The 16,917-nt window shown below is 37.9% G+C and overlaps 1 protein-coding gene and 1 long non-coding RNA gene across 3 annotated transcripts; one reads left to right on the plus strand and one right to left on the minus strand.

The window, feature by feature from the left end:
• Positions 1-344: 344 nt before the first annotated feature.
• LOC109108004 (RAB3 GTPase activating protein subunit 2 (non-catalytic)) lies at positions 345-14,992 on the minus strand. 2 transcript variants are annotated; one of them, XM_042774088.1, is made up of 35 exons: positions 14,646-14,992; positions 13,730-13,803; positions 12,805-12,922; positions 12,624-12,705; positions 12,296-12,343; positions 11,771-11,846; positions 11,481-11,582; positions 11,210-11,309; positions 10,986-11,084; positions 10,530-10,678; positions 10,352-10,431; positions 10,142-10,231; positions 9,872-10,011; positions 9,109-9,304; positions 8,873-9,016; positions 8,687-8,769; positions 8,456-8,520; positions 8,278-8,368; positions 8,061-8,182; positions 7,766-7,970; positions 5,454-5,551; positions 5,243-5,348; positions 4,996-5,156; positions 4,717-4,891; positions 4,080-4,220; positions 3,841-3,947; positions 3,531-3,597; positions 3,355-3,425; positions 3,237-3,272; positions 3,067-3,141; positions 2,670-2,885; positions 2,312-2,401; positions 1,878-2,078; positions 1,287-1,451; positions 345-1,207 (listed from the first exon to the last, which is right to left on the minus strand). In XM_042774088.1, exons 1-35 carry the CDS (start codon positions 14,755-14,757, stop codon positions 1,055-1,057), a joined length of 4,038 nt encoding a protein of 1,345 aa, XP_042630022.1. In that variant the 5' UTR covers positions 14,758-14,992; the 3' UTR covers positions 345-1,054. The 2 variants fall into 2 exon arrangements, with proteins under 2 accessions (XP_042630022.1, XP_042630020.1); XM_042774086.1 differs by having other exon boundaries at positions 3,022-3,141.
• Positions 14,993-15,194: 202 nt separating this feature from the next.
• LOC109108007 lies at positions 15,195-16,652 on the plus strand. The gene is made up of 3 exons (XR_002020833.2): positions 15,195-15,258; positions 16,285-16,416; positions 16,492-16,652. It is a non-coding gene; the product is annotated as an uncharacterized LOC109108007 (long non-coding RNA).
• Positions 16,653-16,917: the final 265 nt, after the last annotated feature.

The following is a 16,917-nucleotide window of genomic DNA, read 5'->3' on the forward strand; positions in this document are numbered from 1 at the left end:
GTATAAGATTTTCACAGTACGGTAACAGTCTCTTAATGGCATGCATATTTTTTTAATCAAACAAACCATTTAAAGGTGAAGTAAATAAGCTCGTCATGTAGTTCTCCTTTACAAGCTGCTGTAGTGGACATTGGATGGATTTCCTGAGGTAGGCTAAATGGTGATCCGTGGTCCCCAACCCAATCCTAATCCTAAACCTACCCTCACTCCAGCACCTGCTAGGGTCACATAATTCGGTGCAACAAATAGAATTAAATATCTTCGTGGTTCTTTTATTCTAACTATTTTCTAATGTTGTTGCTAGTTTACCACTTTCATTTAGAGTACAATGAGCTACACAACAGTTCTCTGAAATTGTCTTTATTTTTGGTATCATGGTTAACGTTGCATTACATGAGCAGCCAGGCACAGCTGGTACAGGACTGCATAAAAGGTAAGCTCTACTGAAGCGAAATCTTTCTTTTGTCTCACCTTGCAACCACACTTAAACTTGTACATTTAAAATAAAACATACAATAACAGATGACATTTAGTGCTTGTTTACTAATAAACAGCATAAATGAGACATGTTTAATCGGCAGAATAAATGAACAAGAACATCTAGAATTTGGAATAAAAAATATAACCCCCATGGTGTTAATATACTGTAGTTTTGATTATAATGATTACAGCACAATATTATTTTAAAGCTTCCTTGTAAAGAACGCCATTCTTCTTTAATTACAGGACTATTGTACATGAATAACATTTTTTTATCCTAATAACACTCTAGACACTAGAGACTCCAGGCCCTTTATTTGTGACACATTCAGTGTGCACAGGCATTGTGGGAGAGCACATCTTCTAGACGTGCTAGTGCTATAGATGTTATTTTAGTGGCAGTTGTGAAAAAGAAATTCAAGTCTGCTAAATTAAGCAGATTACTGATGAAGATGTGTTTATTTATGCTGCTGACTGGGTGGGTTTCCAGGTCTCAGGCTTCTTGGAAACATTTAAAGTCTAGAATATTTAAAAAACATGATTCTCATTCTCTCTTCCTGTGCATTTCTTTATATCAGGGCTCTTCATGTAAAGAGTCCACAGCCTCCAGCAGGTGGAGGGCAAGGCTGTACTGGCCATGGTTTTCGGGGAGCATCTCGATGACTTTATTGATCAGTCGACTGCTCTGAGACAGAGGGACTGAGGGACAGCGCAGCTCACTGGGGTCCTAGCAACACACAAACCATGACACAGATGAGTGTAAGATGGTAAGAGATTTGAGAACTGTGCAGTCTGTGTGATCTCACCATAGCCTTCAGCCAGGTGCAGAGGGTGGGCGGCAGACGGGCCAACAGCTCCATGTTGGGTTTGGTCTGTGACTGGGAGTGGAGCAAAGAGAAAGCGAGTCTCTGACCAGTCAACACCAGCAGCTGAGAGCCTAAAACATCTTTGTCCTGCACCTCCATCATCACCTGTGAGATAACAATAAAAAGAAAAAGTACAAAGAGAAAGTTAAAAATAAGAAAAAAAGAAAGAAAAAAGATATATACTAAAAGAGGAAAAAAAGTATATGTATAAAAAATACATATAAAATAAGAAAATTACAAAAAGAAAAATGAGAAAAGTAGAAAGACAAAATGCATACTAAGGAAAAAAAATGGAAAAAGGAAAAAATAAAGAAAGGAAAATTAAGCAATAAATTACAAGGAAAGAGAAATAAAATAAAAATTACAAAATGAAAAGAGAAAAAAATATATATACAAAAAAAAAAATAGAACAAAAGAGAAAAAAAAATACAAAAATAAAACCAAAATAAAGGGTTAAAAAAAGGAAAAGCAAACAGAAAGCTCATTAGCATCTCTATATTTCACTCTTGTATATATGCTCAGGAGGTTTACCTCCTCTGCCCGCAGGTCCAGGCCCTGGTTGTAGAGCTCACAGACGAGGTGTCTGCGCAGGATGTCAGTATTGACCTGCAGTATAGACGAGAGCTCCATACACACAGACGGCCACATGTCTTCAGTGCTGCTGTGTTTGACACCGTTCTCCTCAGATTCAGCTAGAACCTTCACCCAGCCTGTTAACACGTTCATCAGAAACTACACACACACACACACACACACACACACAAGAGAGTAATACATCAACACTGGTTTCAGAGGCAAGCTATAAACATCTTATGATCTGTTATTCAAGAATCTTTTGGTCTACACTTCAGTGTCACTGTACAAGATGCATGTAACTATAAAATATTTGGAATAAAAAGCAATTTTGCATGGATCTTGATGACTGCAGTTCTCCCTCCCATGCTGAGAGTGGCATTGTGACTCACCTCTTGTCTCACAGCCACCAGACTGTGGTCCATGTCTCCACTGGGCAGCAACTGGATAGATGACAAATCTCTAAAAAATGCATTCTTACCCTGTAGGTGACAGAAAAAGACAACATGAATAAGTCATCATAAAACAGAAATTTCAATAACCTTTTCTTCCTTATAGTGATGTATATTCGAGTAAAATGGCTTCTTGAATTTGAAGAAATGTAGAAGTAGAATTAGGTCAGTACATGTTGAGTTGAACCTGTGTCTCACACACAATCACTTCACCATTACTTTTTTTAAGGCATCAAACATCAAATTTCAAAATTTTATTGAGGTGTACATGTATAAATGCAGAATTGTGTGCTTTTACCTTGCTGTCAAACAGGCTGAGTGGTTTCAGGCGCAGAGAGAAGGTCATGGCGGCGTGCAGCAGTGACGCTAACACACAATGATGCTGAACGAGAGGATAGTGAACAGACCTCTGATCCAGAGCCAACTCCACTATAGACACTGGACCCTCAGCACCACCCCACACTTCCTCTACGCACACATCTGGAGCAGACACTTCCTCCACCGCTGAATCCGCCTGAGAGAGAAAAGAAGATTAGAATATACGTCTCATTTTATTTCAACCCATTCATTGCCCATCATCATCATTGTAAAATCCACAGTAACTTAAGACATGCTTCCGCCCATGCATCCACTGTTTAATCAGTCCTTACTCTGGAGAAAAAAGGAAAGGAAGGAAGAACAGAGGAATATGAGACCTCCATCAGGGCTTGCAGTAACTGCACACTGGAGCCCAGGAAACTCCTCATAGCTGCGTCTCCCATTCCTACATCCTAAATACACACACACACACACACACAAACACACACAGATGTTAATTCAAATGAAACAGATCTGAAATTAATTTATGCTTTGTGACTTCTCTTACCCGTCTGCACAGTCGGTCTTTAGGTGCCTTTCCCACCTACATCAACACATGCACAGTCAATTCTTAAATCTTAAACAGCACACAAAGAGGAAGAGCCAGAGTACACAGAAATGCAAACCTTTTCCATTAGGAAGGCAGCAGCTGAAAACCGCTTCACTATGAAGGTCTGCCACATCATAGCAGAGACACCTGATAGAAGAGCATAGAAGAAATATGCTGTGGCAACTTCCTATCCATTGATCTCCCAACACAAATCAGCTTTCATCTAATCAATATACGCCATATATCTCTTACCAAACTGAATGTGAGGATTGGATATCATCTTTAAAAACTCCACTGACCACTCTAAGTACTGCCCCACCTGAAGAGAAAGGGAGAGATGACTGGTTGATATTTCTCCAGTAGCAAATTGCAAGGAATTCCAGTTCCTTCAATACTCCTTTACTTTTACGTTCAAGTACTTAGAAATAAATAAATGCAAACGAACAATGAACAAAAACAAAACTAATTTGGTTCCGGTATTTTTCGGGTAATTTCTAAACAAGAACTAGTTTTTAGTTACCAACTCTAATAAGACAGCTTTGTGATTGTTTATAGTCTTTACCTCGGGGTCTTTGTTCCACTGGACCACGTTTTCCCAGCTACAGTGAGCAAACAGCACATCAGGAGACAGAGAATTTGGGAACCGCTGACACACACACTCCAGCAGCTCTAAGACAACAAAAACGCACACACAGATGCTTCAGTCAAGCACAGAACACACACATAGCTTAAAGAACTATTATAAATGGAAAACACCATGGAAAATTTTTAAACGATCTAATATCTAAGTAACGTGATTACCCTCCAGTTTCTCCTCCTTGCCTTGCTGTAATTGCTGTTCCACGGGCTCATTCTCTCCCCTCCGTTGTAGAATATCCCTCAGGACATCTGGAGACATACCCTGTCTGAAGATCAATTTAGAAACATAGTCTGCTACACCACCTAAAAGACAAAAAAATCAAATAAGAAAACATTTTAATTCATATCATTTTATCTTAGCTTGTATGAAAGCAGATATTTGAAATCTTATTGTTACTGTCAGCCGACGTATACACAATTGTTCAAAAGTTTTGGGTCAATAAGATATATTACATGTTTTTGAAAGAAGTTTCTTATGCTTACCAAGGCTGCTTTATTTAATCAAAAATTCAGAAAAACTGTAATACTGTAAAATTTTATTACAATTTTAAATAACTAATATACTAATATATTTCTAAATGTAATTTATTCCTGTGATGGCAAAGCTGAATTTTCAGCAGCCATTCTTCCATTCTTCTTAATAATAGTGATTTTTTTGATAAATATAAACTTCTGATCAATTTAATGCATCTTTGCTAAATAAAAGTATTAATTAATATAATTATAAAAAGAAAAGAATTTAATTTTTTTCTTACTGACCCAAACCTTTGGAACAGTAGTTTATTGTGTGTTTATGTACCTCTGCCACTCTCTAATAGCGTTTTGACCGAGCAGCGTGTAACAGCGCCACCTGTAGAGCCCTGAGGAGATGGCAGGCAGAGCAGTGTTTGCAGAGCAAGAACATCCTCCAACTGCTTTATACACACCACCCATTGCTCCAGCTCCATAGAAACACATTCCCACTCCTCCTGAAACTGTACAGATTGAGAGAGAGAGAGAGAATGAGAAAGTGTTACACACATACTGCACTCTATTATCTCTTCAGATATAGAAAAAAAAACACCCCCCAAACACACACCTTGCTCTCTGCCAGCCTGGTAATGGAATTCTTGGCTACACGATGAGCGACTAGAGCCGCCAGTAGTGCGGCGGCGGTGCTCTCAGACTGAACACAAGCGGTGCGCACCTGCTGCCACCAGGGCGAGACAGACTGGCCGTCCCATGACTCATCCACCGCTCCTGATATCCATATGTGCACATTTAAAAATGTATTATACTGGATAAAAATAAACAGGTTGATCTCTCTCACAGATTATGCTAAAGACCTTTCATGGAGCTGAGGGTGGACAGCAGCGTGCCCAGGTGTGAGACGGCATCTGGGTACTTCAGTACATCCTTCTCTTTGTTCAGCCAACCTGACAAGAGCAAAGACTGCCAGACAGACATAAAAAAAGCAGAAATTATATTTAAGCAAATCATGTTCTATTCTTACCATTCCCCATCAACCCCTTCTGTTTTTCTCTTTATATCACTTACCAGCAGCTGCTGAGGACTGATGCCACTTTCCTGCAGAGTCTCACAAACTCTTTGTAAAGGACTCTGACCAGACAGACAACCCCAGAACAAAAAACTACCTGAAATGCATACAAAAATCACATTTGTTATGCATCAATACTAATACAGGGGTTAAAGCAAAAAAAAATAATTGTGAGCCTGAACTTTTTTCTGGGGGTTGCAGGGTCGGACACATACACAGGGTTGTTTGGCAAACAAAAAAAGAAAATGATTTTCCTTGAAACTAACTAGTAACGTATCTGCCATTGCTCAGACTACAGATTATGGTGGGATATTTGAAACAGCAATATCAAGAAAGTTTACTCACTACAATATAGTGCAAACACATGAAACATTTAGGATGCTTTTGATATCAAGTTTTGCTGGTTAGCTTTGTCCTTGACAGGGTACAAGATGACCTACAATCTAAAACATGACATTTCTGAAATTGTTTTGTTCAAAAGAAATAATGGTAAATTAAATACTAGGAAATTAATATAAAATAGGAAATATACAAGGACAGTTTACTACAGAAAACTACAGTTCAGTTAAATTAACAAAAATTGTCCAAGAACTGGTAACTTAAACGGTTTGTACAGAAACTGCAAAATAAAATTCCAGGACTTTCAAGGACTTGCACTACTTTTTAGGTTTTCAAGGACTAAAATCAGATCTCACTTATCAAACAATATTGTTATTATCTTTCAAATTATAATAAATTAACTAATAAAACAAAATGGTACAATAAAGTGCAGCACATGCAAAGAATGCAATGACTGTGGCAACTTTAAGATTCGAAAGGATACTATGGCAAAGTTATCGCTTTCCTTATTCAAACTGATTTTTTTTTTTTTTTATGATTAAATGATTGACCTGAAGAATAAAATCTATATCATACACTTGGAAAATTATGAGCTTGATGCAGATACTTGCTTCACTAGAACAAGAAAATGTTATAATACTTTAAGAAGTTTTCAAATGACAAAATATTTGTCTTTTAACCACAAAACAATGTAAGTAAAACAATGCAGTTGTATTTTGAAATGTTTTAACTAATCCAGTGCTTAACTAATGATTATTTTGCTAATCAAGTAATCTACTGATTATTTTGACAAGTGAGTAATCTGGTTATTTTTTAGTAATACAAATAGAACTAAGTGCAAAAACAGGCTTTAATATGACTATTTATATATAAAGTAACAATGAGGCAATAATAATTGGCCTCAAATAAAGTATCAAAACCAAGTACATGGTTTTACTGAACAACACTGTTAAATTCACAATGTAATATGCCAATATTATAACAAATACCTGCAGAGGGCGCCAACGGCCTGGTGACGTTACATGTGATTCAATGAAGTTTAAATCCATTTAATTTTAATATTTGGCCATATGCAAAGTCAGAAACTTTTATTTTGAAATCGCGATGTACAATAAATCGCATATTTAGAAATATGTTGACGTATTCTCCTGTGTTGGCATAGGTTTAAATGATTTACGTTACAAATCAAGTGAGTTTTCCCAGATGAACGTTAAGCAACCCAAACTCACCGCATATGCAGAGGAAGAGTTTAGCCCCTTTCACACATACAGTCTTGACTCTTTACTGGTAAATTACCGTTAAGAGATCATGTATGAACATAAAAGTTTCAAAAATCCTGGTAAATTCATTCTGGCAATCATATCGTTATTAGATCATATGATTACTCTGAGCTGTTTACAAAGCTCCGCTGCTTTTTTAATAGCTTTTCTATGTAAATATGACGCTAGATGGAAATCTTTGACCATTGCGCCTCGCAGCTTTTTCAGTGTATCGCATTCGAGACCCAGGCTTCTTTTCCACTTATCAGTTAATGCTTGTCTCGTGTTAATAAGAGCAAAAACTTCTGATTGGTTAGTAATGTTAATCTGACTGAGAGTGAAAGCGGTGTTCCTTTTCGTGTTAATGAACTTGAACGTGATATCAACAAGTGTTTTTAAATGTAGGACGACTTTTATTTCCCACAGCCAAACACCGCACGCCGGAGATCCGGCACGGTGCCGGAGAAATTTAAGCCCTGCTAATATTGCTGATTATTATATTGTTAAGTGTTTTAACTGATAGTACAGAAAATTCTACACTATTTTGTCTAAATAAATTAAAGCTAAAACATTAACTACTAAAATTTGAAATGCTACAAATGAGTGCACAACATCATAACATACAACATGAAAAATGTGTAATCATTTTGAGGTTTGCTAAAGATTTGCTAAAAAGCATACAAATAATGCACAATGAAATAAATCAGTTTTACCCAGTTGGGTCCAATCGGTATCAGGTTGTTTAATCACTCTGAGCTCTCCATTCACCCACTCCAATTGAGACAGAAATGTTCTGACTGGCAGTGGCCCACTTGAGTCTTGAGCAAATGAGACGCAGGGCCGAGAGTTCATCTCTGTGTATCGCTGCAGTACTGGGCCGACACGAGCAAGATCCTCCTCAATGCCAGAAAATGATGGCTGTATGGAAAGGAGAAGCCTTTAGTTCAAGTCCTAGTGTGAAGATGATATATAAGTTTAGGTCAACTAGATAGTTTTTGGATTACTCACATGTTCTGGCTCAGTGGGTGATATATCTGGTGTGTGCAGTAATTGAACGTCTGTGTGTGTATGGATGGGTTTGTTTTGGTTGGGAGGAAAATGAAGCAACGACTCGTCCACTGCTTCAGGATCTAATACAAACACACATGAAAAACAGATTAAACATTGACATAAGTGTTTAAATATGAAAAAATACACAATGCCCAGTGAGGACTGAGGGTGTTACCTTGTTCTTTCAGGCTAGCCAATAATGCACGAGTAACATTGGTCAAACAGGACACTGGTGCATTCTTATTGGACAGAAGTGACTCTAGAGCCTGTCAATCAATCAGATATTTTATTAAAGAATTTGTTATCATATACTGTATAACATATTTATGTTTGTATATGTCTGTCTTACAAACCTGTTTCTTAATAGCTGGATGTTTAATGTCCAGTAACACACTTTGTGCTTCACTCTCAAGCAGAGCTGTCAATCAAAGTTTACAGGTCAACTCAAACATGTGAACACATCTGTGCAACAGAACTAAAAGACAACACTGAGAAGTGGTTCTTTAAAAATGTTATGGATGACAACTTGAGGTGTTTCATGTATATGCATGTCCTATCATGAATATTAATGAGGTAGGTCTGACCTGGCTCCACCTCCCTGCTCCTCAGAAGAGTGGTGAGTCTCCTCAGCAGGTGCATGTCTTTAGCGCGCTCGCTCTTTTTATCACTGACCAACACAGAACAGACACATTTGCACTAACCTGCATTGTATGCGTGTTTGTGAATATTAATGTGCACACCTTCATGAATATTTATGTATGATTGTGTACCTGAGTGCCAGGTGGAATGGTATGGTGACGGCTCTCAGGGCTCCATTAACTGGGTCAAACAGACACACTTGTTGTGTGTGGATTTGCCAGCCCTGACTGGTTACACTGTTCACACCCATTAACCTGTGACCTGCATACAGCAACCTGAAAGAGAGAAACCTGAATGAATATGCATTTTTTTTTTAGGTGGCAGCAATCAGGAGTGTGTTTTTTAGTTTTTGTGTGCGAGTATGTACCTGCAGTGTTTGCCCACTGTAAAAGCCCCTACTCGTGGCCCATGTTGAGTTCCCCACACCTCTAAAATGCCCCTACGTGGGGCATAAATCACCAGAAATTGGGCATGCCGGCGGGGCATAGAAGGAGATGTGGCTAGATCTCTCTCCCCACGAGCTTCTGACACCTGAACCCATCCGAGCTGAGCATCACGATAGCCTGCATGGACATAATACAGATATTATGTAAAAACATAATTGTTTATATACACTACTGTTCAAAATTTGGAGGCAAATGTTCTTTTTTAATATTTTTGAATGAAGTCTCATGCTCAGCAAGGCAATATTATTGTAATAATACTGAAATATTATTACAATTTAAAATGACTATTTTCCATTATAATAAATAAAGGCAAATTTTTAGAACCCATTACACCAGTCTTCAGTGTCACATGATCTTTCAGAAATAATTCAAGAAACATTTATTATAAGGAAATTTTGCTGCTTATAATGAAACCATGATACTTTTTAATGTTTAAAAAGATTTTTAAAAAATGTAAATGAATAACTTTTCAACACAAACTGTCCAGATTGACAGATTGTCCGTCGGTAATGATACTGATTTAAGTAGCAGCTGTGATGCTTTGTGTGCAGTTGTTAAGTGGAGCATTCATCACACTGATTCAAATCCTGTGAGTCACGTGTTGTTTTGTGCGATTTAATAGAAACAGGGTCATAAGACGCCTGTTCTCAAATCGGACTACATTAGTCGTGCTACACTGCTCACCCTTCCACATCCTGATAGCGATGCCTCTTGCCACATCCAGCAGCGTAACTCTGCCAAAGTCATCTGTGACTCCAGCCATAGTGTTACATGGAGAGAGACAGATAGATTCACCATGCCGACGAGAATCTGGAAGACCAAACCTGAAGAAAGCCAAAAAATGAAATTGTGCTCTTAAATGAGTTTTTTTTTTTTATTGTGTGTATATGATTACAAGAAGATAAAAGGCAGTTATGTGCATGGTGGGAGGTAGTTTTACTGTACATAAGTTACCTAACAGGAAGGCCTGTGGCCGGCTCCACTTTTGGCTTCTGTTTCTGCACTGACTCCTCTTCATTTTTACTCTTCCATCCCAACCAGCCACTAAGGAGGAAGATAAGAGAGAAAGACTGAGACCAATAATGAGTAAACATGGAGTGAGACTGAACATGACAGGTCAGTGCTAATAAGAGCCAAGACTTAAAATAACCCAGACACACAGACCTGGCAGCACTGAACAGAGCTGATGTGAGTTTGCTGGCCACAGCCAGAGCCACATGGGAGAGAAGAGGCTGAGAACTACCCTGAGATGAGATAGAGGAAAAATGGCCATAATCAACAAGAACAGCTACAAACAAGCCACAAACACCAGCAACACCTAGAAAAAGATGTGTGTTTGTACCTCTATAGCATAGTAGAACCCAGTGTAGGGTCCACCTCCCACTGTGATATACTGACTCATAGCAGGAGGGCTTCCTTTAACCGAAGCATGAAATCCTCCAAGCATAGATGCATTTTTCATCTGATCGAACACACTGAGAGTAGTAATACCTGAAAGAGAAAAACATTACCTTACACTGCAATTCAAAAGTTTAGCATCAGTAATTCGTTTTTTGAAAGCAATTAATAAGCAATGATGCTTTCAACTGATTAAATGTGACGAAAAAAAAAAACATTTATAATATTTCCAATAAATGTTGTCCTTTTGAACTTTCTATTTATTAAAGAATCCACAAAAAATATGGAGCAGCACTGCAGTTTTAACACTGATAATAATAAAAAGTGAGCACCAAATCCGCATATTAGAATTATTTCTGAAGGATAAAAAAGAAACCGTAAGAGTTAAGAACTCTTTTACCTATGCTGGAATGGTCTGTAATTTTGTCCATGTCTTGCAGGCCCCACTTCTTATAGGCCAGTGGTGGAGGCTGGATGACATCACTTCCTGCTGCTGCAGCTGAAAGGTAAAGAAACAGATGCAGGGAATAAAACAGGTGAAAACAAATAACATGATACTAAATTAAAAAGTAGGTCAGGGACTACTGGTCACATGATAACCTGGTCAACGTCTCTCTCTCCTACCTCTGGCAACCTGGTTTCGGCAGGCACGTAAAGACTGGAAGAGACTAAAGCCATCAATGGTGACAAGGGCTGCTGGGTACAAAATACTGAGCTCCTCATGCTGATAGAGAAACAGACATTTCAACATCTGATCAGAACGTCATCAGAGTAGGCAGACTGAGTTTGGTCCACTGTTTAAGATAAGATGTCATGTTTAATCTTGCTAACAATTGCTTAACACATGCTTTATGCAGAACTGAATACATCAAGTCAGCGTAAGGGGTATCTGTACCTGTTCTGTTACTCCAGGGTGACGTGGAATCTCATAGGTGCGACACTTCAGTTGCAGCACAGGATCTTCATGCAACAATTGGGCCAACAGAAGAACACCACTCTACACACACACACACACACACACACACTTTTATGTGTAATTTGTTGGTTGAGACAGTTGATTGTTTGCTCTGCTGATTTTGTTTTTGTTTTTATTTTTTTGTTTAATATGACCTTTTATTAAACATATCAATGCATTAGAGTCTGAATTCAGCTGGTGAGTTCATAGGTCAGAAAACGTCACGCTACCTCTGTGTAGAAACGGACATAACCTGAGCTGAATCCAACCACAACACAGGTCCAATCAGGGCGGCCAGTAGAACTCCTAAACACATAAACACATTACGAGCACAGACATTACCATTTGAGGTTGGTACAATTTTTTTAATGTTTCGGAAATAAGTCTCTTATGCTCACCAAGTCTGCATTTATTTTATCCAAAATACAGCAAAAAATAGTAATATTGTGAAATATTATTATAAAAGAAACAACTGTTTTCTATTTTAAGCCATTACTCCAGTCTTCAGTGTCACATGATCCTTCAGAAATCATTTTAATATGCAGATTTGGTGCTCAGGAAAAATTTCTCATTATTTTCGTTTTGGAAAACAGTTGTACTGCTTAATATTTTTGTGGAAAGTGTGGTACATTTTTTTAGGATTCTTAGATGAGCAGAAAGAAGCAATTATTTTGCTACAATTTAATTTAGAAACAAAATAAAAGGCTTTACTATCACTGTATACAGGAGCGTGTATGTGCGTGTGATGTTCTTACCTCTTCTGGCTGGACAGTGGAATACAGATAACACTACAGATACACTCCCTGTGGAAAGAAAAGACAAAAAAAATTGAAAACCAGTGAACAGCAACAAAAAAACATTTTAACACTCTTTATTTTTTAATTTTTGTTCTCCTGCATCTTATCTTCTCTTGCTTTTTACAGTCCTCCTTATAATAGACATGTTTTTTTTTAAAACATTTACAAACTCATTATTACACATAATATTGCTCATTCTTTCTTCTTTCAGGGATTAAATCCCTTCAAAATATTTCCCATGAAACCATCCAATCCTGACCCTCCCCTCTCCTCTTGAGTCTCTCACCCCTCGTCAGCGCTCAGCGTTCCACTCCAGGTCACAGTGAGGGTCATTTCCTCCTGCCCACTCTCCTCTGTCCGCCACTTAGCTGCCAATCAATCAATTCACATACGAGTTATGCCAATCAATAACCAATCACTAATAAAGAAGAGACTAATTACTACTGTGTGTATGTGTGTGTGTGTACCAGAGAGAAATGTGGCTTTATGCTCTCGAGCGATGACCAGCAGATCTGAGCAGGGTGAGAGAGACAGCACACAGTCCTGTAGCCAGGGGGCACTCTGTTGCTCCTCCTCCTCCTCAGCCTAAGAGAAGAACATGCAGAAGTCAGAGCAAAAAATTTGTTTTTATTGTGCATTTAGAATCAGATTCAGAATCAGAAAGAGCTTTATTGCCAAGTATGCTTGCGCATACAAGGAATTTGTTTTAGTCACATAAGCTTCCAGTACACAGAGACAACAACACACACAGACAAAAAAAAAGAAGAAAACAAAAGTACAAATATTACAAAATAAAAAAAAATAAAAAAATTATATGAACAGTTGTTCTATAGATAATAATGGAATAGAATATAGTAAGATGCAGAGATGTACTAGGATGGAGGGGTAACAAATAAATATAAGGATATTGCACATTTTATTGCATAAGTGGGGAACATTTAACTGTTCATGAGGTAGATTGCCTGAGGGAAGAAACTGTTCTTGTGCCTGACTGTTCTGGTATTTAAGTCCTGTTATCTTGGATTTCTTTGGAACGGGGGTAATGGTGGAGCGTTTGAAGCAGGAGGGCACTTCACACAACTCCAGAGATCTGTTGAAGATCTGTGAAAAGATGGGGGCCAGCTGGTCAGCACAGGTTTTCAGACAGGCTGGTGTAACGCCATCTGGGCCTGGTGCTTTTCTTCTTTCCTTCTTTTGTTCTTCCCGATTTATGTTATTTTGTGGTTATTATGAACAGTTTTTGTATGGAAAAGATGGGTGCATCGATTCTTTAAAATTTCAACTTGTGTCTTCCACAGAAAAATAATAACATACAAGTTTAGAATGACATTTCGTTGAGTAAATAATGACATTAATTTTCATTTTTTGGTGTACCAATCTTTAAATACAAACCTGAGCTCCATCCTCTTTACCATCCGGATTTTCCCAAGAGCCCCAGTCGGAGTCATCCCACGTTAACTCATTCTCTAGAGAAAGAGAAAAGGATGTGCTGTAAATAATGTGGTCAGCAAGAATGAATCTATTCGCATTAAACAGTCAGTCGGCTTGATCTGGTGTCCTTCAACCTCTGTGAGAGTTCATACACACTTTCTCTTCTTCATCCCCTGCATGCTCATTTCTCACTTACATCTCTATGGTCAAGTGTTTTGACAAAAATCACCTGCCATCCGCATGACAAAATCATGAATGCAAGATTTACCTTACTTACAACCTCTTAATATACCCTTTCCTGTTTATTTTCTCTTCGTCTTTCGCTCACTCATTCACCGTCTCTAACGCAGTCATGTGTTTCAGGACCTTTCTGCAGGATGACTCATTCACCAAGGGCAAATACACCTCCCTTCCTCCCTACATCTCCCTCTCTCTTTCTCTGCAGGGAGTGAATAAGTTATTCTGCATCACAATCATACGATTCACTTTTTACAAATGTTTCCTTTTCTTCAAAAACACATGCAATTTGTTTATTATTAGCTCAATATAAAACAGTATATTTTATATCCTTTAAGTCTTACATCTAAGCCTCATGCAAATCGTTCTGCATTTATGTATTTTAATTAAAACATTATTTAGTAAGTTAATCACTGTCGTTTTATTATCGCTGTGGGGACACTGTAGTTTCCGTAATGTATGCAAAACAAAACCCAACACACACAGCCCTTCCAGGTCTGGTCATGACTGTGTTATTCTGCTTTTTCCTATCAAAAACCAACCATCCAGGGCGAAACCCACACACCCGAACTGACACAATACAGGAGAACCAGCATTAAACTGGACTTTACATACACAGACATAAAAACTCCAGCAGTACCTGCTCGTGTTTTCTCTTCCTCGGGCCCGGCGTTGTTGTGCTTGGGGAAGAGAAAGTCTCGCACCTGTCTGAGCTCCTGGACCCGGCCGAAATCCAGCAGACAGCAGGACATGTTTCGGGCGGAACCGGACCCAAAACCTGCGGATTCTACCACATAAACCCTACGCCCGGTGCGCGAACCGCCTCTTAGTGTGTTTATGAGCCTGTCAGTGAAGTTTGTGAAGGTGTTGAGTGTTTTTTTGGACCCGAGCGGGTCAGAATATCCAGCTGAGCTGTTAGTGTGTTATTGTGCTGTGAGTTTGACATGACACATACACATCCGCTATAGACAAGCTAATCGCGCTGTTGCCCCCTGCTGACCTGGAGGACACGCACTTTTCAATGCTATTAAATGTGTTTTATAATATAATTTTATAAGTAATCTAATCTAATCTAATCTAATCTAATCTAATCTAATATAATATAATATAATATAATATAATATAATAATTGAAGAGTGTCAGTGTAGAGATTCAGTGTAGAATGTTTTCATTTAAACTGTTAAAAACTGTTTCTTTCCTGATTCAGACAGCAAATTCTTTAAGAGGTAAAGACAACAGATCCTTTTGTTCAGGTATGCTGATTATTTGAGCACTTTTACACATATATATATATATATATATATATATATTATATACACACAGGATATATATATATATATATATACATACATACAGTGTGTGTTTTTTATATATATATATATATATTATATATATATATATATATATATATTATATATATACACACACACACACACACACACACACACACACACACACATACAGTCGAACCAAAATGTATTCAGACACCAGATATAATTTTTGATGTTTTTGTTTTAACTAGTGGGTGCAAGACACTATAGTTCATTTATGTATGTGAGGATAGCAAAATAAGGTAAACTGTCACATATTATACCAAAACATTCTTCATACAGTGAACTAAAAAATTTAATAAAATTGGGACCTGACCATGTTTATTTGTCTTTTTTTTATCAAGATGAATTTGTTCTGACACAGTTTAACTCTGAGTTCTTGTCATATTTTATTACCATTTTCTAAACTATAAAGAATAAACTGTGAAATGTTAAAGATGTCAGAATAAATTTTGGTTTGACTGTAAAAAAATAAATAAAACAAAGTAATATATTTTTTAGTTATGTGTTTATGTTGTAATATATGAATGTTATGATCTGTTGGTGACACTTTAAAATTAAAGATTACTTTAAGAGAATATATTTTATGAAATGGTTACAGGGCTAGTTGTCACATTTTATTTATTTTCTTTATAGACAAATACATTAACACAGAGGACCATGTTGTCACAGTATATGGATTATGGAACCTGACATTAAACAATGAAATAATAAAAACAACCAAATGTAAAAGGCAGATGTAAAGGTAAAGGTATATAAATAAATTATCCCGAGAACAGTTGAAATACTATTGTCTGAATGTTTGCCAGTGATTTTATTGTTCACTTGCTTACCCAAGAGTTAAAGCAAAAATAAGATTCTAGCACCAGAAGCATTCATGTGTATTAGTGCTTAACTTTATAAGAACACAGCTGTAAATAGATTTACTAATGAAATAAAATGTTCTAGACAAGAAGTCTGATCATGGAGAAGAGATTTCGCTTAAGAACAGATTGTGCTAAGAGAAGAATTTCACCAGGAGGCAATGAGGTCTGCATGAAGACATCTAACAGATCTCAGCTTTCAACTCAAGACCAACAGGTAATAAAGAAACACACATTAGAAGCGGTGCAGACTGGGCCTGCCTGTCACTTATCAGTCCCCTTCACCTCGCAGAACACGGTCAGAGACTGCAGGCTGGTTCAGTTGCTGAGAAACAGCAAGCTGGGTTGTTGGCTGAGTGAGATCTGTGCAGATACTGTCACACTCCAGCTGCTGACAGCCGGCCTCTTCCTGCTGTTTGTCTGGCTCCTGGCGGAACTGCACGTAGTCCTGCCCTGCCTCCTTCTGTGTGGCTGCCTGTTTGACGGGCCACTCAGGAGGGCAGTGAACACAGCCTGGAACTGGATTACAGCTTCTGTAAGGGCTAAAGTGGTGAAGACGCCGCACACTGATGGCTGCTCAGAGGGAACAAGGTCATAACCTTATGATCAAACACTATTGATTATATACACCAAAGCCCAACTTGAGCTGGGCAATTCTATTAAACAGGAATTTTGAATCAGAATGTAAGCTCTGTCCATAAAGGTACAGTCACATTTA

The sequence above is a fragment of the Cyprinus carpio genome, chromosome A17 (assembly GCF_018340385.1).
Source record: "Cyprinus carpio isolate SPL01 chromosome A17, ASM1834038v1, whole genome shotgun sequence".
NCBI lineage: Eukaryota > Metazoa > Chordata > Actinopteri > Cypriniformes > Cyprinidae > Cyprinus > Cyprinus carpio.

Bases quoted from the DNA above. Each gene is read 5' to 3' on its own strand.
- LOC109108004 (XM_042774086.1), bottom strand. From the start codon at position 14,757: ATGTCCTGCTGTCTGCTGGATTTCGGCCGGGTCCAGGAGCTCAGACAG. The intron at 9,305-9,871 runs GTGAGCAGTGTA...ATGTCCATGCAG, and splicing joins CGCTATCAGGATGTGGAAGG to GCTATCGTGATGCTCAGCTC. The intron at 8,770-8,872 runs GTACACAATCAT...TGTGTTGGTCAG, and splicing joins CCATTCCACCTGGCACTCAG to TGATAAAAAGAGCGAGCGCG.